This window comes from Periplaneta americana, chromosome 12 (assembly GCF_040183065.1).
Source record: "Periplaneta americana isolate PAMFEO1 chromosome 12, P.americana_PAMFEO1_priV1, whole genome shotgun sequence".
In the NCBI taxonomy this organism is placed as follows: domain Eukaryota; kingdom Metazoa; phylum Arthropoda; class Insecta; order Blattodea; family Blattidae; genus Periplaneta; species Periplaneta americana.
In genome coordinates this window covers 74,207,490-74,232,828 of record NC_091128.1, presented here as the reverse complement: position 1 = coordinate 74,232,828, position 25,339 = coordinate 74,207,490, and the positions used below count along the sequence as shown (strand labels likewise).

Sequence of the window (25,339 nt, the reverse complement as noted above, 5' to 3'; positions counted from 1 at the left end):
GTTAATGATAACAGATTAATGTATAATATAATATGGCTATAAATATTAATGTGACCTTGATATCTCAGAAGTGCTTAACCATGGTAAATCTGTCTTCCTCATTATTGCATTCCTTGATATCACAGAAATGCTTTCGAGAAATCTTTTCGGGGATTGAAACATAAACAGTATATCTCAGGTGGCAAAGGTTATTGGGCCAGCCGGTATAGAACTCAATTCTTTCAATAAAATAGCATTTAAAAATGCATTACTCTCGTAATCTGGCCACACCTATAATTTCGAAGGCAATGCAACATAGTTTGTGAACGCATTATTTAAGAGTAGATCTGGCACTGTTTGGACATGTTTAGGTTTTGACGAATCACGCAAAATGTTTAATGACTGCTTTGAAGGAGGGCGTAGAGTGTAGACCTTGCCAAGTCGGCAATTATCTTACCTGTGTGTGCAGTAGCAGCATACTTGACGCCACAGTGAAGGGTGCGGGGCCTCGGGCACCTAGGCTGCTCACTTCAGTCGACACTGCCACCTCCTTGGGCACCTCGGGGCCTGTGGTCAGAACAGCAGTGTCAAACAAACGGGAAAGAATGAGATAATACTTATCGTTATGAATATGTTTATGAACATTTAAAAATGAAAATGAAAGATAATGTGGTAGATAAATAAATAAATAAATAAATAAATAAATAAATAAATAAATAAATAAATAAATAAATAAATAAATAATATTAAATTCAGTAAGGAGAGTGTTACATCTTAATTCTTGTCTAGATATAATAATAATAATAATAATAATAATAATAATAATAATAATAATAATAACAATACTACTACTACTACTAATAATAATAATAATAATAATAATAATAATAATAATAATAATAGTAATAATAATAATAGCTAATTTATTTGGTTATGGCCTTCATTATGAATCTGTTGAACTACTACTACTAATATAATATAGAGTTTTTAAATTTAGAATTGGTTTGTTTATTGTGCCCTTAGAGTCCGAGTGCAATAGTGATGATCTAAAGCAGAAAATGAAAGCAAGAAATAAAGTCAAAGCAAATTAAAAAAAAACCAGCACATCTTCTTTTATTATACCGTGTTTTTTTATGGATGCAAGACATAGGGATTTAATATTGCCATAAGAAACCTGTGTATAAAAACAATGAAGAAATAACTTAATGAGTGGGCCATGGTTAGAAATTAGCAGACTTTGACAATTTGTAGATCTAGAGAAATCATATTTTATGGTTACTGTGTCAAAGTTCGATGTTCTGTTACTTTACAAATTGTCAAAGTATCCTCATTTCTAAACGTATCCCACTGATAAAGTTATTTCTTAATTGTTTTTATACATACGTTTCTTACTGAAATGTTAAAATATCTCTGTCTTATATCCAGAAAAACACACGGTATAATGGAGCCTTGAAATTTGTAATACATCCGTTTATTGTGCAAGGATAATTCGAGTGGAAAAGTGTTTGATCTTAAACAGAAAAAGAAAGCAAAAAATTAAGTCAAAGGTCCACACCTGTGGAGAAACGGTAAGCGCGACTGGCCGCGAAATCAGTTGGCCAGGGTTCGAATCCTGGTCGGGGCAAGTTACCTGGTTGAGGTTTTTTTCCGGGGTTTTCTCTCAACCCAATATGAGCAAATGCTGGGTAATACTGGATCACCGGACTCATTTCACCGGCATTATCACCTTCATCTCATTCAGACACTAAATAACCTGAGATGTTGATACAGCGTAGTAAAATAACCAACTAAAAATAATAATGAAGTCAAAGCTCATTAACGGAAACTAATACTCCAATTTTTATTATTATATTCCTATTATTTTACCGGGTTAATGGTTTCTAACTCTAACTTCGAGATACTGGAGCGATTCCAACCAAAGACATTGCAAACAATATTGGCAAGATCCCTCAGCGCATCAATAACAAATATTATGTCTATCATGATTTTCGCATCCCAACAGTCAAACAAGGAAAATAGCAAATTACAGTTCAGCCTATCAGAAATAAAAATCCAAATGCGTTAGCAGTGAATTTATTGAACAACAGTTGTCTTCACCTGAACAGACTTAACATACATACTGTTTTAGATTTACGTAATCTACAGATTCAAACACTAATTTTAATTTAATTTTAGAAGCGATTTATATGCTAATGGTCTGTATTTTATAACACTGTTAAGATTATTTTATCATTGTTACTGATTGTTCACATTGTTGAATAGACTATTATTTTTATATACAAATATCTGGCTATGAGAAATATATGGGGCTTTGGAATAAATGTTATGTTCATATGTTCATGCAAGAGAAATTCGGGACATATATCAATCGATATAAATTTTTAGCTACTAGTTGTTAATACTGTTACAAATTAATAATAATAATAATAATAATAATAATAATAATAATAATAATAATAATAATATTGATAATAATACTAACAATAGCAATAATAATAATAATAATAATAATAATAATAATAATAATAATAATAATAGACTAATTGTGGCTATGCTATATCTTACGAAACTGTTATAAAAACATGGGCACCTACAATTCAGATACAAAAATCCTCCGTTCTAATAGCATGTGCAATCATCTACCGCACAAATACTTATAAATTAAAATATGTAGGGAAATATTAACTTGTTAATGTCATCTTTCAACTTAGACAAAGTTATTACAATGACAATAATAATAATAATAATAATAATAATAATAATAATAATAATAATACGAAAACAACAAAACATTTCATTATTTGTAACTGATTACACAATTATTAAATTTTTATAGAAAAATAATACTCTTCAAATCTGTTCTGCTTTTAGGAGAACTTCTTTCAATCTTAGAGATTCTTGTAGATCGTAAGAAGATATGGTGATGATAATAATAAAATAAATTAAAATTTGGGCATATTAATAATTTCAAATGAATTAGGAATATAACCAAACCACTGTATATCCGTAAGGAGTTGTGTTATACAATATCACTAAATTTAATCCAAACTATGAATTTCAATGGATGTACAGTAATCCTTTTCATGACATATGAATTAAATTCTAGATTATGCGAACGGCAGTTGCAAATTTCGGACAGAGAATCAATTTCTGTCTGCGAAGAAATATTCAGTGACTGCGAACTATGACTGAAGTAAGAAAGCCAGTCTATTGCAGTATGCGAAAGTGAGAGTGTCACAAGGTACAAGACTGGAAATTCTGCCTACAATATTCGCATTAATACGAAACTTATGAAAAACAGCACGTGTTACAAGGCGGCGGAGAAAAAAAAAGTGTTTCACTTTCAGATCACTTTAAGTACTGTATATGTAAAAATAAAGACAAAATTTATTTTCCTGTGACATTAGTCCCTTCAAGCGAGCCCCCTGAGGTGACTGACCGTTATCTGACGTGGTCAGCATGATCTTCCAACACAAACACGAAACAACCGACACTCGTGCAACCCTCGAAATGTTCCGGAATATCCAACGCCTTCCAAACTTATATAGACCATCAAGAAGGCTGGGGGGAATGGAGAGATGTCCCTAGGGATGAAGGCAGCTATTAAATCAGTGGTATTTCAAACTTGGAGCGAGTCAGTCTACGGCTGATGATGATGTTGACTGGTGATGACGCAATGATGGGATTTTTTTATTCTTTCATTTTTTAGTCTATTTTGCCTGTCTCCATTGTGTAGGATATGAGGGTTGGGGTTGCATGCTTATGGGGCGGAACGATTTTGTCGAAGCGCATTGTTGCTTATGAAAGCCCGCTCACAAACTGTTTTTCATGCTCCACAATCAACTAATTACTTAAAATCACAATCAGGAAATATTAAATAGCTGTAAATATTTATCGATATTCGTAATTTCTTCAATACAATTATTGTCAGACGTCATATTTGGATCTCTGAGTATTTCCGGCAATGAAAAATACAGTTAAATTAAAATGTCTCTCTCCAGTGTACAATATATGATAAATATAGTGACATAATAACAATAATTTTACAACACAGTAAATTGCTGTGTACGGATCTGAAAATCGGAAGTTAAACAGGACAGGTAAGCGAATGATAGAAACCGCAGGAGTAGAAATTCCTGAGATATGTTTCTTAACACAACCGCAGAGATCAAATCAGCATTGCAGACGTAAGAAAAAATAACATAATCAACTTAAACAATAAAGTTGAAACATATCACCTTAATTAATATCAACATATCTACGTAAATTAGTATGCAAAAGTTACCGTAACACTGTTCCTTGGGATATAGAACAAGAATTATTGGCATAAACACCAAACTTCAATAGATTCTATGTTGAGTATATAATTTCGTCAGTTTATAAGTAAAACACATTAAGTAAAAAAATACTACTTTAGGAAAAAAAAAGCGTTTGAAAGTTCTTGACAAAACTGAATCCTCAAAATATTAGGCCTATTTTTGATAAGTTATTTCTCTTTATGTGTATTTCATTTCCCAATTCTAAATTTATACATAGACATTATGTACATTATATACAGTATATGTTTTTCTCGGAAGTAATATTTTTTACTTAGGCCTAATGTGTTTTGCTTGTAAACCGACGATTTATTCATAGTGTTTTCAAACACAACACTAATTTATTGAAAAATTGTCAAAATTGTACTTATATCATTATTAGTTATGTATGTTAGAAACTAATAATAATAATAATAATAATAATAATAATAATAATAATAATAATAATAATATTATTATTATTATTATTATTATTAATATGGATTTCTTATTTGTAATGCAGGGATGCATTCATTTGTTGAAAAAAATAAAAAGAAAAGAACAAATAACAAATGTCAAAACATACATGGCCTACATCGTTTATCTATGCCTTGAGAATTAAACTCGTTCCATGATGTTAACTTCATGGATTTAAAAAAATAAGTTCCGGAATTTCCCATTCAAAATTGAACACGGGATACAACACACGAACAAAATTAATGCAAAGAAAGAAAAATATACTGGCTTTTTTATCGATGACGTAATCCGCTCACTATAACATCAATAAAGCAGAAGATTAATATCACAAATTATCCAAATTCAGAACAGTTTTAAATTAGCCGAAAATTAGTTAAATCCAAAGTTTGCACGAAATAAAACTTCATTTCGTTTCTTATGTCACATTGCCATACTTGTTTTCAACTTTTCATTCGGTTTCCTTGACAGTGTTTATTTCGAATTGCATTATACACAGCTATTCAAGCTATTTTTGTGGATTAATGCAACTTTATTTTGAATTGTATTTCCCTAAGTAATAGTTTTGTTCCTGCGTTTTCTTTAATAAATTTTATGAGTACAATATAACATTTACCGATACACTGAAAAGATTTAGGGTTGTCAAAGATTTTAGGCATAAACATTATAATCTGTCTTCATTTCGGATGCTATTAAAGACTAAAGAACAAAATGGCGATTATATTAGTCCATTCTTTTGGGAATAAAATGGTGTAATTATCATGTAAGCAATATTTTCAACAAATTGTTTACGGTTTAGAAAAGTGGTGATTTTTTAATAACTTCATACAAGAAATAAGAATTTCGAATATAACGCAAACATACATAGGTATACACATAATATCCATTAACATAAATTCGTGAACTACATCTTGAGTGTACTACAGGCTGTCCAACAGTTCAGAGAAGATTTTTTTTTATTCTTATATTCGTCATACATCTAGATATCCCAATTTAAGATATTTCCTTTAGGTGCTGTTTCTAAAAATTAATAGAGTTCATGAACAATTTTATTGCGTATTTTTTTAAATACGAAAAATATGATATATTTTCAGTTTATTGATGACTTTGAGTCACTATAGCAACTACAAATTCTACTGCCTTCGCATGTTACATAATGATGTAATATTTATCGTCCCCTTAATTCGCGATCGAATTTCGATTATGAATTTAACATTACTGCACGCAAAAGCAACAGAAAGTCACACCGGAAACTGAGCTCGAGATTAAATGTGTTTGCAACACGACAAATAAATGCAGTTTAAAATGCGGCCATACTAGTCTTACATTAGTTTCGTAACAATGTGGTTGTTTTTATTCCAGACAACAGATGGCAGATAAGTTACTACAAGAAGTACATTTACGTCTATTACATAACACTCTTTCCGGAAATGAAGCCTAGATGGCATTAATGTGAAACATTGTAAGTATAACTGCAGTAGAAGTTGTACTGTTCTAATAGTTTAATAGTTTACGGAGGTTTATCACGACAAGCGATTTTGAATTACACGAACAATTTAATAGCTTTCACGCCTCGAGGGAGCGAAGTGACATAATTAACACATTTCAATTTTTCACACCTAAACATATTGCCGTTGTGAAATACAATATTTGCCTTAGTGAACTATGGTTGTAGGTACGATGATCACCTCTGACCTCGGCCACCTACATACCCGTGTGAAAGTTCCGCTAGCATAATACCAATATTTACGATACAAAACGTAAACATTTGCTTTCATTCGGACTTCAAAAAAAGTGGGACGAAGATATCTGCACTTCAACGCTTCATCGCACTATCTTTTCCACGGGGTTGGATGAAGATCCCTTATATTTTATGTTCATTAATTCGAACGCCGTGAAATGTTTAATTAGAAGTGGGTATTTGTGATGTAGCGAGAAAGTTGTCTGACCATGCAGTCTAGACGACTTGCAGCAACGGGGAACGATGTCACGGTAAACATGGCCCACCCTACAACCTCACGTAGCAACTCTTCCATCTGTGTGATGGCGTTTCTGCTAGGAAACGCTCGTAATTTGTTTTACACCATGACTGTGTGCATTTGTCTTGATGTCAGGTCATTAATTGTTTACGTTTGCAGTCATAATATCCAGGTGGCTGTCTCGTAGTAAAGATTGGATTGTTCTTTTTACAAACCGACTTGAAAACAAACATTACCTGAAACTTTACACACTTTCTCAATATAAACTACGTCCAGTAACTTAAATATGCGTTATTACGTTTGTTGACATGTTGATTCTGAAAGTAAACGAGAGATCAATGTTCCTTTTGAAAAAAAGAAGTATGATGCAAAAAATAGATTTCAGGATTTTACGGATATAAGTTTACACGTTTTCTATATTCCTGATACCGAAAATTAGTGTCTATCGATATGTATGTGTACACCTATTTCTCCTGAACTACTGAACGCCACTTATTCAGATTCAGTATCCACGAGTTAATTTATCCGTGATAGAAGAACATTAAGGGGATGACATCCACCACTGAAAGCTATATCCTAAATAAGGGCAACATGATTTTTCTTAGAATCCAAAAAATGTATTAAACTCAGAATTCGTGAGAAACATATTCACTACACCTACTTTAAGAAACAATATTCAAATATTAAAAATAATTTATAGTTACCGATAATTAAATATTAAAAATGGCGCCTATTAAAATGCAGTGGGAAAGCGTGTCCCACTTAATTTCCATATTTCTTAACATAATTTTATGATATATTTTCCAATGTAATATTAAATTTCATATCTAGAAAATGTACTAGCAGTAGTTTTGTAACATGAATAGTTTAAAATAATATAAAAATATTAACTGTTCTAAAAGTTAAACAATTCGGTGCTGTATCTTTTCATTGAAAAAAAAAAAAAAAAAAAAAAAAAAAAAAAAAAAAAAAACAATATTTATCTAACATGGATAGACCTACGTAAAAGATTCTGGTATACTTTCTAAAGAGAAACATTGAAGACTGTTCTTCCTGAAACTTCTAACGTTTAACAATACTGACATACACGAATATTAAAATATACTCATGTTATTTTAAGAAACGTGCTTGTGAAACATCGTGTTTTCGAACTCCGCTAGTAGTTCTACGTACGCTCGCTAGATGTCATGAGCTTCTCAGCTGCAGAATCGTCTTTTAGAGCGTGTTTAGACGGGCGTAACGCAACTCACTGCTATATTAACGTTTATTGGCATTGAATGAAAAGCAATCTATGCAATAAAAATTATTATGTGTAAGAAGAAATACATAGGGCCTATAGGTCTGTACAATTCTCAGTAATTAACAATGAAGATATTATCCTTCTTACTCCCAATATCTGTTAAAAATAACTGAATTCTTCTTCATAGCTGTGCTGAGTTTCAAACTCATCTTCACTCTTTCCACACATCGCAGACAATTTTATTATGACATGTCAATTATACGATGCCGTAACTAGTAACAAATTAGCAACGGTTGCTTTACGAAGTAGCATTTATTAGGGATGTGAAAAACTTAAAAAATTGTACTACATAATCATAATTAGACAGCACGAGGTATATTTTCTAATCAAGTAATAAACACAAAGTAAGTTTAATCTATATTTTCAGTGTGCCAAATAACGGAAAATTCTAAATAAAGTAATTTATAATGCTTCTCAGTTAACTATCCTTTTAGTAAAACCACAAGGTAAAGAATTTCAACGGAGTTTTCGTTATTATTAAAAAAGATAAGACTGAGTAAATATGTAACTTAAAGATATGACACAATATTCAAATTACATAAACATGCTTTGTAACAATGTGGCCTATATCGTATTTTATGTTCCCTAAAACGGCTTTTTCAGCAATTAGTGTAATTGATATAATACGATAGGCAAATTCTATACGTACCTATAGAAGACAAACGAAGTACCCGTAGCTTAATTAAGACACATGTCATATGTCATAACATGTCATATGTTTGAATTAGAAACTATACGAAAGCTACGGACTAATATAATAGATATTACATACAACGAAAATGAGACCTTTTATGATCTGTATTAGGGTTAAAAACGACAAACTAAGAAATAAAGACGCATGAAAACAATTAAACATACTGAGTTTAAATGATAACATTTCCTCTCCTGTTTTACGGAGGAGGGAACCGAAGGCTTGCACTGCAGCCTAAGGCTTATTGTGCTTACCACTCTTATTCTGTGAATGATTGGGTAGTCGAACGACCACGCTCTTGTACAAGTACAGCACGCCGCACCGAATGATAACATTTACTATTACATACAGTAATATCTACCAAGTATATGCATAGAATAGAAACAAAGCAAGATTCAGTAGATGTATTTAAACATAATAAAACACTGAGAGGACTTAAGAAAATATTGCTTGCACAAAAGAAACTCATCGGACTTCAGAGACAGATATTTGAAGAAAAATAAGAAAAAAACGAAGAGAATAAGAAGATTCTATCTACTATTTAGAATACTGTGCACCTTTCTGTATTAGACATCTTCATAAAGAAGTTTCATGAGGAATGGTTGGCAAGAGGTATAGGTAAGTTCTGTTTTTTCGTTTGCTCATAAATGATAATTTTTACTGATTGAAATATCACTGAATTTCCCGCTGAAATTGAATATGTAGCGTTCGTAATCCCTCTGTTCGTGAAGATCCCGGAAGGCTGTCCCTCTCCCTTCAAATAAAAAAAAAAATCCCTTTTTTTCTCCCTCACTTGTTTCGATTAAATATGCTTCCAGCCGCTTTCTCCTCCTTCGCCAAGTACAGAAATTATTCCCCCACAGTAATTTCTCATTAAACAACACATAATTTCTCGAGCTGACATAAAATGTTAAATAAAGCAAGAAATGTTTTCTTGTGTTTGATTTAAAGACAAAGTGAGGAAGTGTTAAATGGACGACTGACGGCGCAATGTCCACTAAATCACACACATACACACATTGTGTGCTGTATCAGTTTGTGAGTGTCTCGAAAGGGACATGACATCAGCAAGGAGTAGCGGCCCGATTGGGGTCAGAGGAACATTAAAGTTTTTCTTTTTCTTCTTCTTCCTGGCTGGAGACTTTCACCGCTGTGCCGCATCTCTGCGTTACATAAAGCACACTAGATTTCTGTCATATTGCTTGATCCATCCTCCATACACTTTCTTCACGACGTGATCAAGCCAGGTCTCGACTTGGTATACCAGCGATTTGACTGGCCGCATTACCAGAAGTTGTTAGATGCAAAAATGTCTAAAAGTGCAGTCATGGATTCAGGGCTTGAAAGGAAGGGAAAATTGTGAATTCTTCTTTCTCCACGAATTTCAGGTGCATTATTCTAACCTAGTTTACTTTTTTTTTTTTTTTTGCATTTACATACAAGATATTTTAAGTTCCCACGGTGACTGTATTCAGAAAAAAAAGTTTTACATTCTTGTATTAATACGAAATATATAATTATATTGAATTCATGTAGTTTTCAATTTAACTTTAGTCATGAAATAGTCTACTTTTAGCAGAGCGTATAATATTATTATTACTTACAACTTACAAATGACTTTTCAGGAACCCGGAGATTCATTGCCGTCCTCATATAAGCCCACCATTGGTCCCTATCCTGAGCAAGATTAATCCACCATCACATCCCACCTCCCTCAAATCCATTTTAATATTATCCTGCCATCTACGTCCCGGCCTCCCCAAAGGTCTTTTTCCCTCCGGCCTCCCAATTAACACTCTATATACATTTCCGGATTCACCCGTACGTGCTACATGTCCTGCCAATCTCAAACGTTTGGATTTCGTATTCCTAATTATGATATGTGAAGAATACAATGCGTGCAGTTCTACGTTGTGTAACTTTCTCCATTCTCTTGTAACTTCATTCCTCTTAGCCCCAAATATTTTCCTAAGCACCTTATTCTCGAACACCCTCAGCCTCTGTTCCTCTCTCAAAGTAAGAGTCCAAGTTTCACAATCATACAGAACAACCGGTAATATAACTGTTTTATAAATTCTAATTTTCAGGTTTTTTGTATATTATTATTATTATTATTATTATTATTATTATTATTATTATTATTATTGTTATTATTATTATTATTATTATTATTATTATTATTATTATTATTATTGTAGGTTTTACAATTTTAATAGAAACGTTATGTGGTATAGTTCTTATATTAATGGGTCATGTTTATTAAATCAATAGGTCTTTAAAAAAAGGATCTACTCATTATGGCCACCAGGCAACTGAAAACAATATGGATTTTTAATTATGGCGACATTTAAAAGCAATTTGTCTATTCGAGACCTATTCAGAACATAGAAATTCTTCGCCAGCGTGTTAAAGAAGGATGACAGCAGATACAACACACATCTGGAATATGGGAAATTTAAGATAGTCCATGATGCGGTGCCGACGCTTAGAAACTTGTGTTAGAACTCATGATAACCGTTCTGAGCGCTATCAGTAGAATATTATGCATTAACTTTGTAAATAAAGATGTAAAAACAAAGTTGTGATAAGCAAACATGTATGAACTGAAAAGTACATGTAGCCTAATAAAAAATAAAGTGAATTTAACTAAATATTTACATTATCTATCTATTCCCCAAAGATTTCATATATATTAGTTAATACTTTGTATAGGAAGGCGAAAATCTTCAAAATTCTCACAGCATAGAATGTAAAATAAGAGAGTCATCAATCCCCATGAGAATTGTAGTATCCTCTTGAAACTAACGAGTAAAGGTTGTTTATTCAACTGTCCGAAGACAGGTTTGAACCTCATTTAAGTGACACCAACAAAGCAACACGCATGAGGCAACTAAGCCACGAGATAATGCGGTAGAGTGGCCAATCTCTTTCCTCCTCATTGCATACATCACTTATTAGTAACATATTACAATAATCAGAATTCAGATGTAGACCTATACAAACAATTATTGTTCTTCCTCTGACACATATCGTTAGGTTATTTTACGATGCTTTATCAACAGCTTAGGTTATTTAGCATCTGAATGAGATGAAGGTGATAATGCCGGTGAAATGAGTCCGAGGTCCAACACCGAAAGTTACCCAGCATTTGCTCATATATTGGGTTGAGGGAAAAACCCGGAAACAACCTCAACCAAGTAACTTGCCCCAACCGGGAATCGAACCTGGTTTCAAGGCTAGACGCGCTAACAGTTACTCCACAGGTGTGGACACATATCGTTAAGTGATATACTGTACATACTGCTGATATATATGTAGTCTACATATCAGCCAGGACCTCAATCAGAGGTCCCGTGTAAAGGTGGTTATTATTATTATTATTATTATTATTATTATTATTATTTAATAACTTGATTAAGCCAAAATCTATAAAATAATAAATTAGTATTAAAATCCAGTCCTTTTGTGGGCATAAAAGTGTGCTCCTCTGGACACATTTCACTGGAGAAAACAGGCGTAAATTCTTGAATTCCACTTCATACTTAATTCCAGATTTTATGATTCTACACGCAACATGACAAACAGAAGAAGTTGAGTTTCTCTCCGTATCAGACACACTTAAATTTTGAGTTACGATTCGTTGAGAAGCGCCATCCGTGAGGCCCGCGTGTGAGTCCATTAAAAGCTGGACATTACGGCCCTCTATGATTGTTAAAAGTGGCGTTTTATGCGCAGTTTCCAGAGATGTGACAAGGCCCCTTCTCAGTAGCTCGCTCACGTGGTACGAACAGACCCTGGTAAGTTAACGGGAAGTGAAGGCACACGGCTATAAAATGATAAATACTAACGCCTGGCTGTAAAATTAATAATGGACAATATGCTCAATATAAACTCCGATTGTGCTATCTTCAACTTTTTCTGTTCTTAAAACTTTTACTAAACTATATTACTTTTCTTTACAATTCTCCGTTGCAATTCAAACGGTAGCATTTCAATACAAAATCTAGAGAAATCGAGTTCTCCTCTTGACAAGGAAGTGGTTTTCTATCACCCCTGATAAGGCGTCATTATGTGCTACTTGTCTTATTTTGTCCTCTGATGTCTTACACGGTAGCTATGTGTCAGACAAACCAATAATAAGCGAATTTCGCTGTTTGTGAGCGTATAAGTCGGCTTATAATTAACACAGAAGTGATCATGAGGTAAAAGAGTCAAACTTTCAAAAGTAGAAGATGATGATTATGATGATTATGACGATGATGATGATTATGACGACGATGATGATTATGACGACGACGATGATTATGACGACGACGATGATGATGATGATGATGATGATGATGATGAAAATGTTTACAATGACAATTAAGACGAAAAGTTTTAATATAACAAAGGAATGGCTACTAATGCTAATTTTGGTGTGTTTAAACATTACGTTTCAAAGGAAGTCCGGTGTTCAATTACTGAAGTTCTTGTTATTGTCTGGAAATTCTTTATTTTAACACCCTAGCAATTATTATTTTACTTGAAGCAAATGACTGTTCCATAAAAAATATTTTCTGAGCGTAGGAATTTGAAGACCTCATATTCAACTATTTATTTAGTTAGATTCAACTATTTATTCTGCAACCATTAGAATAAGAATAGTTTTTCGTCTTCAACTATTTATTCTGCAACCATCAGAATATGAACAATTTTGCGTCTTTAACTATTTATTCTGTAACAATCAGAACATGAAAAGTTTTGCGTCTTCAACTATTTATTCTGTAACAATCAGAACATGAACAGTTTTGCGTCTTCAACTATTCATTCTGTAACAATCAGAACATGAACAGTTTTGCGTCTTCAACTATTTATTCTGTAACAATCAGAACATGAACAGTTTTGCGTCTTCAACTATTTATTCTGTAACAATCAGAACATGAACAGTTTTGCGTCTTCAACTATTTATTCTGTAACAATCAGAACATGAAAAGTTTTGCGTCTTCAACTATTTATTCTGTAACAATCATAATATGAACAGTTTTGCGTCTTCAACTATTTATTCTGTAACCATAAGAATATAAAAAGTTTATCTTCAATTATTTATTCTATAAAAATCAAAATAGGCTATATAAAGTTTATATTCAACTATTTATTTTGTAACAATGAGAACAATAATAGTTTTGCATCTTCGACTATTTATTCTGTAACAATCAGAATATGAACAGTTTCGTATCTCCAACTATTTATTCTGTAACAATCGGAATATGAATAGTTTTGCGTCTTCAACTATTTATTCTGCAACCATCAGAATATAAACAGTTTATCTTCAACTATTTATTCTGTAAAAATCAGAATATAGAAAGTTTATCTTCAATTACTTATTTTGTAATAATCAGAATAGTAATGGTCTTGCATCTCCGACTATTTTATTCTATGACAATCTTAATATGAACAGTTTTGTGAGTTCAACTATTTATTCTGTAATAATCCGAATATGAATAGTTTTGCGTCTTCAAATACAACGATAATGTAAACAGTTTTGCACCTTCAACTATTTATTCCTTAACAATCGCAATATGAATAGTTTTGCATCTGCCTGTAACAGTCAGAATATAAATAGTTTTTTGGCTTCAACTATTTATTGTGTAGCAATCAAAATATAAATAGTTTTTATCTTCAACTATATATTCTGTATCAATCACAATATTAGTCAACCATTTATTTTGTAAAAAATTAACAATAATAATAATAATAATAATAATAATAATAATAATAATAATAATAATAATAATAATAATTCATTTCAATAAGGTTTCAGTTATATTTTACTAAATTCCGAGGAAATATGAAATAAATTTACATTTCTATCCCGGGGCTTGAACCCGGATTCACTGACTTTGTAGCCAGAGATGTCAAATACGGCATCAAAATACAAGAAGAATGATATATAGTTCAAGTACAATACGTAGAACTGAAAATTACTGAAGTGATGTAGGTAAAGCGAATACACAAATAGAACTTGAAGGGTTGAATATTGAAATATAGAAGAAGGATGAAGGGAAAATAAGAAGAATAAACAAGCAATGCAGAGTGGGAAGATAGCGTATAAACGGAGAAGGAAGGAGAGAGAGCTAGCTTGCACTACGACAACGCACTCTGTCCCGTACGGCGTACGAGCACATCTCTCACACGCGGAATCTCATGTAGGGTAGATCGTCGGTGCCAGGTGTGAGCAGGCGGAAGGGAGAAATTCTTAAATGCTGGTACAGCAATATTTCGTAAGTGGATGCATATAATATCGGTCACGCCTACACCAACTCGCTTCGAAACCAATCAATGGACAAGGAGAAAGAGAAATTCTAGATTGTTAGCAATCTTCAATAACCCGAGACCGAAAGTGTCACGATCTCACAATAACACAAAAGGAAGCGAGAAAGGGGCTAACTTGGACGGCTCCGCCTGTACACAGAATCTCAGAACGAATGTAAGACGTACAGCAGGCATAAACGCTATTCGTGTACAGTTACCCAAAGGAAGATGAAATATTCAAAGTTCCGGATACAAGACATTCGCATGATCGGAGACTCAGAGCACAGATACACAAAATAACGCGCAATTGAGTTATTTTAATTTACTCTCTTTGGTTTGTGGTTGGAAAACCACTTGAAAACTACAAGAAAAATGTTAAACTATTGTAAATAATAGATAAATAATATAGACATTTATCCTTAATGAATGTGAATCTAATTTTATTTTATGGCAAAGAGGTAGACAGGTATATAAATGAAAGAAACTCTTTAATTTTTTACGTTCATAACAAAGAAAATTAACTGACCAGAGATGATTTCTTTTTCTCTCATTTTTATTTCCTTCCCAACTGTAAACGAAATGCAGAAAACTGTTAATTTATGACTTTACTTTAACATTATGGCTCAACAGTTGTTTAGCCAACTGACATCAATAAGACATCACTCACGAGGCAACTAATCCAGGAGATACTGGGGTATAGTAGCCAGTTCCTTTTCCCCTTCATTGGATACATTGCAAAATTTAAATTGGAACAAAAGTTTAAATTGGAATATTCAAGTTGCAGAAACCTGCAAAAAAGTATTCTCACTAATCCACTCGTTTAGGTGAATTTTATACCATTTTCACTGAAAAAGATTTAGTGCAAACATTCGTGATGCCCCACTTCGATTACTGTGATATTCTGTTTACTGACCTAAGCGTTACTTTGGCGCAGAGACTGCAACGTGTTCATAATATGTGCGTCCATTTCGTCTGCAATATTCGCCGGGCTGATCACGTAACATCATCCCTCGAAATGTTGTCCTGGCTCCGTCTAGAAGATTGTAGAAAAATCCACTGTCTTTCCCTTCTCTTTCATATATTGCATTTCTCCACTCCTGTTTATCTCGCGTCTCGTTTTCAAAATTTATCTACCCACCATAATCTAGACACACGATCACAACAATCCTCAATATTATCCATTCCCTCCCACCAAACTTCCTCATATCCATTTTCTTTCACTGTGGCTGTTGCTCAGCTTTGGAATTCCCTACCGAGCAATGTCAGAGACCGTCAATACATCAAACCAATTTAAGAATAGACTAAGGAAATATTTTTCTAATAATTCTTGTTAACAATAGGCCTAATAGCTATTTCAAGTTTCTCAATGTTTAATGGTTATGTATATCACAGAATTAATACTTAAATTATCTCATTATTATTATTATTATTATTATTATTATTATTATTATTATTATTATTATTATTATTATTATTTCTTACCAATGTTTATTATTGTCTCACTAACATTACTTACCTAACTTTCATTATTCGCTTTCACGTTGTTTTACGGTCTAGATATTAATGTAATAACTACTGTAAGCCAGTTGCATCCAATTAGAATTAGAGTCTGGCCTCTAACGTTTTTTTTCTCTCTCTCCTTATAACAACGTTTTGACATGAAAGGATTACTCTAACGTCACTCGTAATAACATACAGTAGGAACAGAGGTGTAAGATGAACTTCGTGCCTCGTAGTTTTCCACGTGGTCTGTCTTACTCCATGCACTATTTGATATGCCTCGAGGTTTTTTCGGCTTTTCTCTTTCAAAATTTTCTTATTTTCTTTAAACGGAACGATGAAAATTGTAATGAGACAAATGACCAACAGGTTTGGAGTTCACACAGATACTGTCACAAGTTTAAAATTCCCTGGGAAAGATGTGCGATCACGTAACTTTTAATTATTTCCCCCACTTCAATCAATCAATCAATCAATCAAATCTGATGGACCCAGAGTGAATTATACTAATACTTTTCTTTAATTTCGTCATTACATCATTCCACACGGTCCGTCTCGTTCCAATCTAATTATTCTATAGGATGTACTCATCCTGCCTGTGGTAGTAGGCCTATTTATTTAATCCTTGAATTAGTCCTTACCTAACATAAAAATTACAACTACTTTGAATAAAAGACTTCACGCATTAAAAGAATTTCATGAATTCCCTGCCATTTTTTTTTATTATTCAGGTTGGAGCATTGCATGATACATAACATTTCAATAAACACGAAATTAAACTTAAGTAATTTCCTGCTTAATTGGTGCAATTAAGAGACCACAACGTCACAAGTGACTAAAAATAGTTTTCTTCCAGATTTTTAATGTAAAAAGGTAAAAGGTAAAGGTATCCCCGTAACATGCCATGAAGGCACTTGGGGGGCATGGAAGTAGAGCCCCATGCTTTCCATGACCTCGGCACTAGAATGAGGTGGTGTAAAGGTATCCCCGTAACATGCCATGAAGGCACTTGGGGGGCATGGTGGTAGAGCCCCATGCTTTCCATGACCTCGGCACTAGAATGAGGTGGTGTGGTCGGAACCACGCTCTGACCGCCTTTTACCCCCGGTAATTAACATAAATAATTCGACTCTGAATCGATCGATAGTAGATGTTCAGTTGTTTTTACTCGTTCTTGAAAAGACGTTCTCGAAACATATTTTTTGAACTAATCATAAAGAAAACTAATATCGTTGTTAATAATATAACTGACTAAATAATATACTGTAACTCTTAAATTGACAATTTATCCTATAGGATACAACAGGTTAATAGGCTATATGCTATAATTTTAGTAGAACAATAATAGGAAAATTAAAATTTCACAATATTAGACTATAATATTGTACAACATAAAAATATGGGCATTGCGATAGTTGTTTTCTTTACGGTCCGACAAGGTTTAATAAACTAGTGTGAGAAATAAAGCTTTGCCAAGTTAAGGGTTAATAATCTGAAAGAAAACCAATAATATCCGCGTAAAAAATAAAGAATAGGCTACTATAACTGGTAACCAAGCTCAGGTCACAACAATTTTTTTTGTGTGTTTCAGAGTTACCAACGTCTGAAAACAAAATAAACTGGTGGTGCCGAAATAACAAGAAAACATATTATTTTGCATAAGCGATGACAGCAGATAATACGGCATACATTTACGCTAGTTTAGTGCCAAGTATAAATACAATTTAATTTCTACCCTGATAGTTACACAGAGAAGGAAATGTCGCTGGGGAGATGGAGTGAAACATTAGAGTCGGCCGGTCGTCTTGTATTAGATCGCAATCGCTATGGATATGAAAAGCCGAAACTTGTTCCTGCGTGCTGGAACATCGCCACAGACAATCACACTACAGGTAAATGGGCACAACAGTGTCGTTAATCTGTGTGCCGGACATGTATCGTATGACTGCATTGCATAACATACAAAACTGGTAGCAATTACGTAATAAAATATACATGAAGTATCGAGAGCGTATTGCAGATGTTTTTATTGTAACTGCCAGGTAATCAACAACTGTATCCAAGGGACCGGAGGAGCCGGAGAGAATTGCGGTAACAATCCGACACGAAGCAACGATATGAATTTCAACATTATCACAAGATCAATTTCCTTCTGTTTTTATTTTATACACGATTACAGTTCTTCCACGGAAAATGTTATAAAGACGTAGTTATGGTCACCGTTATGTAATATGCAAATTAAGCGTAAATATAACTAAAAATATCTCACTCTGCCTCATTTTCTTCTATCTGCGTATTGTAAACAGCAAACATTATACACAACAAACGCATATGGTATCTCAAATGTAGTTTTTACATGGATTTAGGAAAAAGAGTATTTAGGCCTATAACAAATAGCTGTATTTAACAAGTAAATTATCTACAAAAGTGTAGAATCCGAGGTGACACATGTAATTTTCCTCTAAAGTAACTATGAAAACAAGACATGAAAATAAAGAAGGAAGAATGTACAAACTTCTTTGCTAGATGTCTCTTTGCTCTTTTCCTCTTTCCTATATCTATCTATCCCTCTGCTTTACTCATCTTATTTATATTACTTTAATCACACCTTCATCCAAGTTTAATTAACTTTAATATGTTGGCTACATTTTTATTTTCCGACGGATAAATCCGAACGGAAGTTTTTTTAAATAGTAGAGGATGATAAAATACGGTAAAACAACAATTTGAAAAACAAATTCTACATTGCAATGTTACCAATATCATAGCCTTCAGAAATGTACATGCAGCTAATTACATCGAGAGAAAATAGTTGGTCCATTATTATTATTATTATTATTATTATTATTATTATTATTATTATTATTATTATTTTGGTCCACGGCAAAATACATATTTTTACCTCTAGTCCATTTGTAGCTATTGGATTTTTAAATTTTTGTTCCAGGAAAATACTTGTTTTTATTCGCTGAATTTTTTTTTTTTTCTCGTTTTTAGATGTTTGTAGCTATATCCCAAAGAAATTTTAACGCAAAATAGATCTAAGTATTGCCTCGAATTCCACACTATAACTCCTCAAATGTTCTCATTTACTTAGGATTTATATAAAGATGCTAGGTTCTAACTTCGTTCATAGATTCAGGCATGTTTGTGGAGCAATAAAACATACTAACCTACGAAGATGAGTCCGTTACGATAATTTGGTTTAAAACGAATACAAAATGATGTATAAATGTGGTTTATAAGATGAGTAGCAGACTGTAAAGAAAAGAAACGAAGGAATGTGATACAAATCAGATATCGGTAGTACAACTAGTGTCATCCAGAAATGTAAGCGTAGCTGAAGATCTAAAATATATATATATATATATATATATATATAATATATATATATATATATATATATATAATATATCGGTAACGAAAATGGTTAATTTTATTTGAAAACGGTACGATCCATTTTCATCGTTCATGCTGTTCAAAATGATTCTTTCTTAACATATTTTGAATTAAAATGAAAGCTTTCTGATATTATGACCAACTCCTCATATCGCAATGAGCGTTTTATTCCCTGAACCTTCTAATTTGCACTATGTTTGAAGTCCTCAGTCACACTAAGAAGGAAAGAATTTTATACTTGTATAAGAAGTGACTTGCGAGAAAAAGATGAAATGTCGTGATTTCCTTCTCACTGTCTGCAATTGCTGCCTCCTTAAGCATCTCTTACATCAGTTGCCGATGAAGTGAAACTAACCTGTTGCATGTATTTATTTCCAGTTTACGTTAATTAGGCCTAATTGTTGAATTTTTATTAATCTCATTGCTCAACTATAGAGCTTTGAAGCTTACATTATGTATTAAAATGAATACGCGGCAGCTATGCCAATTCTCAATCTATCTTTCAACACATCCAAAGTTGTGCTGAAAGCCCTCTAGTCCAGTTTCGAGTCCTAAAAAGTACTTCATTTGAGACGTATTTTTTGAACCAAGATTATTTGGAGAAACATAAACTATGCTCTTTAATTCAATACTATGAATAAAATAATATGCTACTACTACTACTACTACTACTACTACTACTACTACTACTACTACTACTACTACTACTACTACTACTACTACTACTACTACTACTACTACTACTACTACTACTACTAATAATAATAATAATAATAATGAAAATCATTACAGCCAAATTCAAGCAAATTGATAGGCCTATATAATCAATTAATTAATTTTACGTATGCGCTCCAAATAACATAGGTATTTAGAATAGATATCTAACATTTCAAGTATATATACCTTCTAGATGAATTATTACATGGTTATTATGAATAAAATAAAAATCATTAATCAGTACAAAAATAAAAATTTACATACACGAGCTAAAGGACGAAAAACAGACGGATAGTCTTCCAAGCAACTGGATAGGCAGACAAGAGACCAAAATGCCAAATATATATATATTACTATGTTACGGATGCTAAAGTATTCTTTTGAAGAAAATATTTTCACCGCCACAAAATTTTAGTTATTATTATTATTATTATTATTATTATTATTATTATTATTATTATTATTATTGGATTGCATTGCTGTGTGATTCGCAGTTTCCTTGAGTATGGTATTTATTGTACAATTACGTATTGCAGTAGGTTTTAAATTAATTTATTCTTTTCCACATGTATAAAGAAACGCTCATTATAGCGGTTACATTAATGAAAGAAATAAATTATATCAATCATTGACGACAAGCCAGACAAATGACATAAGATGATAAAAACAGTAAGTCTTCAGTACGTCATAGATGAATTTAAATCCTTCTGTATTATAATTATTGTGCACACAGAGTTTAAATTTTTTTATAAATTAAATCAATTTTACATATAGTTGGAAATTGTATTTAATTTAAAATTAAATTATTCCCGTCTTTTGCACTTATTTCAGTATTAAATGAAATGCAAATCGAACACATTTAAGATAATTTAACTTTCATAAGATTGCGGAAATATAAATTTTAATTTATTTTATATCAATTTCAATATTTTATGCAATTACCATACTTCGTAAACCAATAAATAAAAAAACACACGACAATAAGTCAGCAAGAAGACATCCGACTACCGCTGCCATCTAGCGCCCGTTACTTGAACGTGTACTTGCATTTAGTTTCCCAAGTGAGAGCAAAACAAGCTTAACTACCTTTGGCATTAGTATCAATCAGCTAATGTAAGAACGTGCCACAACTGAAAATTAAAGAATAAAGAAGAAATAATAATAATAATAATAATAATAATAATAATAATAATAAAAAGCACATCCTTCAAGTGTTATGTAAGGTAATATAAATAACTAAAAAATTAGAAAACAAAACAAATGATTTCAATATTACATATGAAAATAAAGTAAATGTGCCCCCGTCTTTAGACGCCATGAAGACGTCCCCCTTATGGAGGTAGCGCTTCACGTTTTCATGACCTCTAACCGTTATTTTATCTCTGGGAAAGATGGGTTACTCAATTTGACAGGGGATAGAATGGACCCCGGGGTCATTCTGGGGATTTTGGCAACGAGAAAAATCTATCCGGAACCTTTTAGTTCGTGGGCAACTGAGCTATACGGCCGCAAGTATTACAAATTAAACTTTGAGAATTTATAAATTAAGTAGCCTATTTCTACAAAAAAAAAAACATAAAAATTATAGCTTTCTTTAGGGCTTGTACGATTAGAGCAAGAAAAAAAAAAAAAAATATATATATATATATATATATATATATATATATATATATAACAAAACCATTGACAGGTCAGAAATGTTATAGGCTATAGGCTAATCTCACGTACGCAATGCACTACTGTTGGCAACTGAAGATTTCAAAATGCTTCACGATATACAAAAGAGCATGAAAAACCAAATTAATTTTATACAAGAAATTAGATAGAAATAAATACAATAAGTTTTAAATTTTCAGAAAATAATGGGAAATATCAAGTTTATGAGGGAAAAACAATGGTGATTAATTTTTCTCACCTGAAAATAAAGATAAATCTGATCTTTGAAAATGTATTATTTCTTTTTTTTTTTTTTACATCATAGGCAATGAAAGAAGTCCAATCTACAATTCGGGCAGAAAGTTTGTTGATAATGTAAAACAACAAATTGCAATAAAAAGGGCAGTCTATACGAAATCGGGACAGACTAAGGAAATAGCGAAGAGACCTCTAAAGCCTGAACAAGTAAAATAAATACACCGTCAAGTGTGGAAGAATGGGAGAGGAGAAAATAAAGAAAAGAAGAATAATAAAAAGAAACACGAACTAGTAACTTGGTTGTTTGACCTACAAGGGCGAAAATCCATTACAGTAGCCTTTGTTTTAGGGATCTTGATTAATACTACGATATACTGATTTATTATGATTGCTAATGTGGAGTAAACTGGAAATACCATGTGCTGTATCTACGGAAAGTACAGGTCTAACCAGAGAATTAGCAATGCAAGCATGCAGGTTAGGATGCACGGCACTGCGTTCAGGCGAATGTCCTCAAGTCTAAAAGCTGTCCTCGCACAATCGCTATTAACGACCGGGAACACATGCACATTGCAGCTGCTGTCAGCGGTCTGTTAAGGCAGCAAACAAAACTTCTATGTGCAAGTGTGTAATTAATAATTGCCTGAACAAGTGTTGCTGGCATATCAAATAACATTTCAGCATGCGATTTATCGGATCATTGTTATGGCTCAACTATTTTGTCCCACAGATATCATTCTTTCACGCGGTAGACATTTTACTGTTCAGTTATCACGGGTTTCTCCCATACTACCCGTCCCCGAACTTTACTGACATGGGACCCAACAAAATCTTAGAATTTTTTTTCGTGACTTAAGTTTTTATACCCATAAATTTTTATTCTATTACTCTCTATTAGAATTTAACATTCTTTTGTGTTATTTCATCTCCTATATATCAGGATTAAAATATTAATAGGTAACTTATTGACTTAACATACTAGTCCTATTAATAATTTATTATTATTAATATTTTAATAATAAATGTAAGATATGGAATTCAAAAGAGTTATATTATGAATATTATACAAAACATGATAAAACATCGATTAGATGTAAATGAAAAAAATAACACTTATGTGATCTGTGACACTCTTTTCTTTCAATCGATATGTCTATATCGGGATTGAAGATTGAATCACTTTTCATTGACAGTTTGTTCCTACATTTATTTTTAAAGTACACCAAGGTTGAAAAGACACGCTCAAACAAATATTTTTTCGATAAACTCATCAAGCACCTCAAAACAATTTGAGATATTTTTGGATATTCACTTCTCATATTAATCCAAACTAAGCTAGTCTCATGAAACACTGATTTTAGCGAAGAGTTACACAAGAGCTCCATCAGGGAATTTCTTTTGCTGATGTTAGATTCACTTTAAGCTATCTTCTACAGAAGGATCTTTTACCTATTGTTTTCCCTCATAGTGTCTAAGGCTAAAGGCTAACGCTTCAAGATGATCTTTGATAGATTTTGAGGCATCTTCAACTGTCATTCTACATGAGCATAAAAAGTATCACTGGAAATGCATCAATGACAAATATTGCTTCCTTTCCTATGTTGACATTTTTCACTTCAGTTAAAATCGTACTATTTTATTATGTTAGTTGTCAAAAAAATATAGCCAGACATTCACGTTCATTCAGTATTCATACTAAATGAACATTAATTGTAACCAAATAAGTTTCGATACTTAACACCATAGCTTAATATTAGTTGACTGGCGTCACGCGATCCACAACTTAAGGCTGGTTCACAATAAACCGGAACGGAAATGACAACGAGAACGAGAACGGAAATAATGATAAAATAAATATATTTAAATGTGAGCATTCATACCTAACGAGAATGCTTGCCGGAGTCCGGGAACGGGAACGTGAAAGTTAATTGTGAATGTTCACGTTTAAATGCATTTATTTTAACAATATTTCCGTTCTCGTTTCCGTTCCCGGTTTATTGTGGACCAGTCTTTAATTTGTTCGCGGCACACACTTTGGGAACCACTGGAATTAAACTAAAGAACCAATTGAAGAGTGTGATCCCAAAACTAGTTCAGTCAATTAGGCCATTTTTATGATTTGTAAATAATATATATGATTTTTTGAGACTTCTATGATCATATTATTTAAGCTTATTTTCTTCCAAAACAACGTTAATCCTTGTCTAAAAATGTGTTATTGTGCATGTCACCTGGAAGTTCTCTCTGTCGGTAGACCGGTGGATAAAAAAAAAAAACTAACCAAATCCTTTCATAAAAATGGGTTTTGGGTTCACAGTCTTCATTCTTTTCATTTTCAGTATTTAAATTTACACTAGAATAGTACGTTTGAAATACAGCAATTTTTAGTAAAATAAATTACTGGACCTTTATTTGAAATCAGAAACACAAAATGACGCTCAAATTCTACCTAGAATCGTCAGATTTGGATTTCTTTCACAGACCAGGGATTGTCGTCACTTTTATGGACCTCATTCTTCAAAATATAAGAAAAGAAACTCGTAGCTGTTACGCTACATATTTCTTGCTAGCATAGCCCGTTACAAAGGAACAGTCAACGTTCGTAAGACAGTTTCTAGACTATCTTCTCCCCCAATAGTGGTAGAGGCACACCCATGGCTTACAAGACGCCCAAGTCGAAGTGGTTAATGGAAGCAAATCAAGGCGTGACATGATTCGTGTTGTCAACGCGTGTGCGTGCGTTCAGGCCTCCCCTGGAGTGATACATAGCATTATCAAAATAGGAGTGGGTGTACTG

General features: G+C 32.7%; 1 protein-coding gene across 3 annotated transcripts in view; it reads right to left on the bottom strand.

The window, feature by feature from the left end:
* Positions 1-25,339, bottom strand: part of Hr38 (Hormone receptor-like in 38) — a 76,633-nt gene that overhangs the window by 37,999 nt on the left and 13,295 nt on the right. For all 3 annotated transcript variants that reach the window (XM_069841532.1, XM_069841533.1, XM_069841534.1), the window contains one exon: positions 437-546. In XM_069841532.1, the coding sequence (XP_069697633.1) occupies positions 437-546 (110 nt within the window). The remainder of the gene's footprint in view (positions 1-436; positions 547-25,339) is intronic.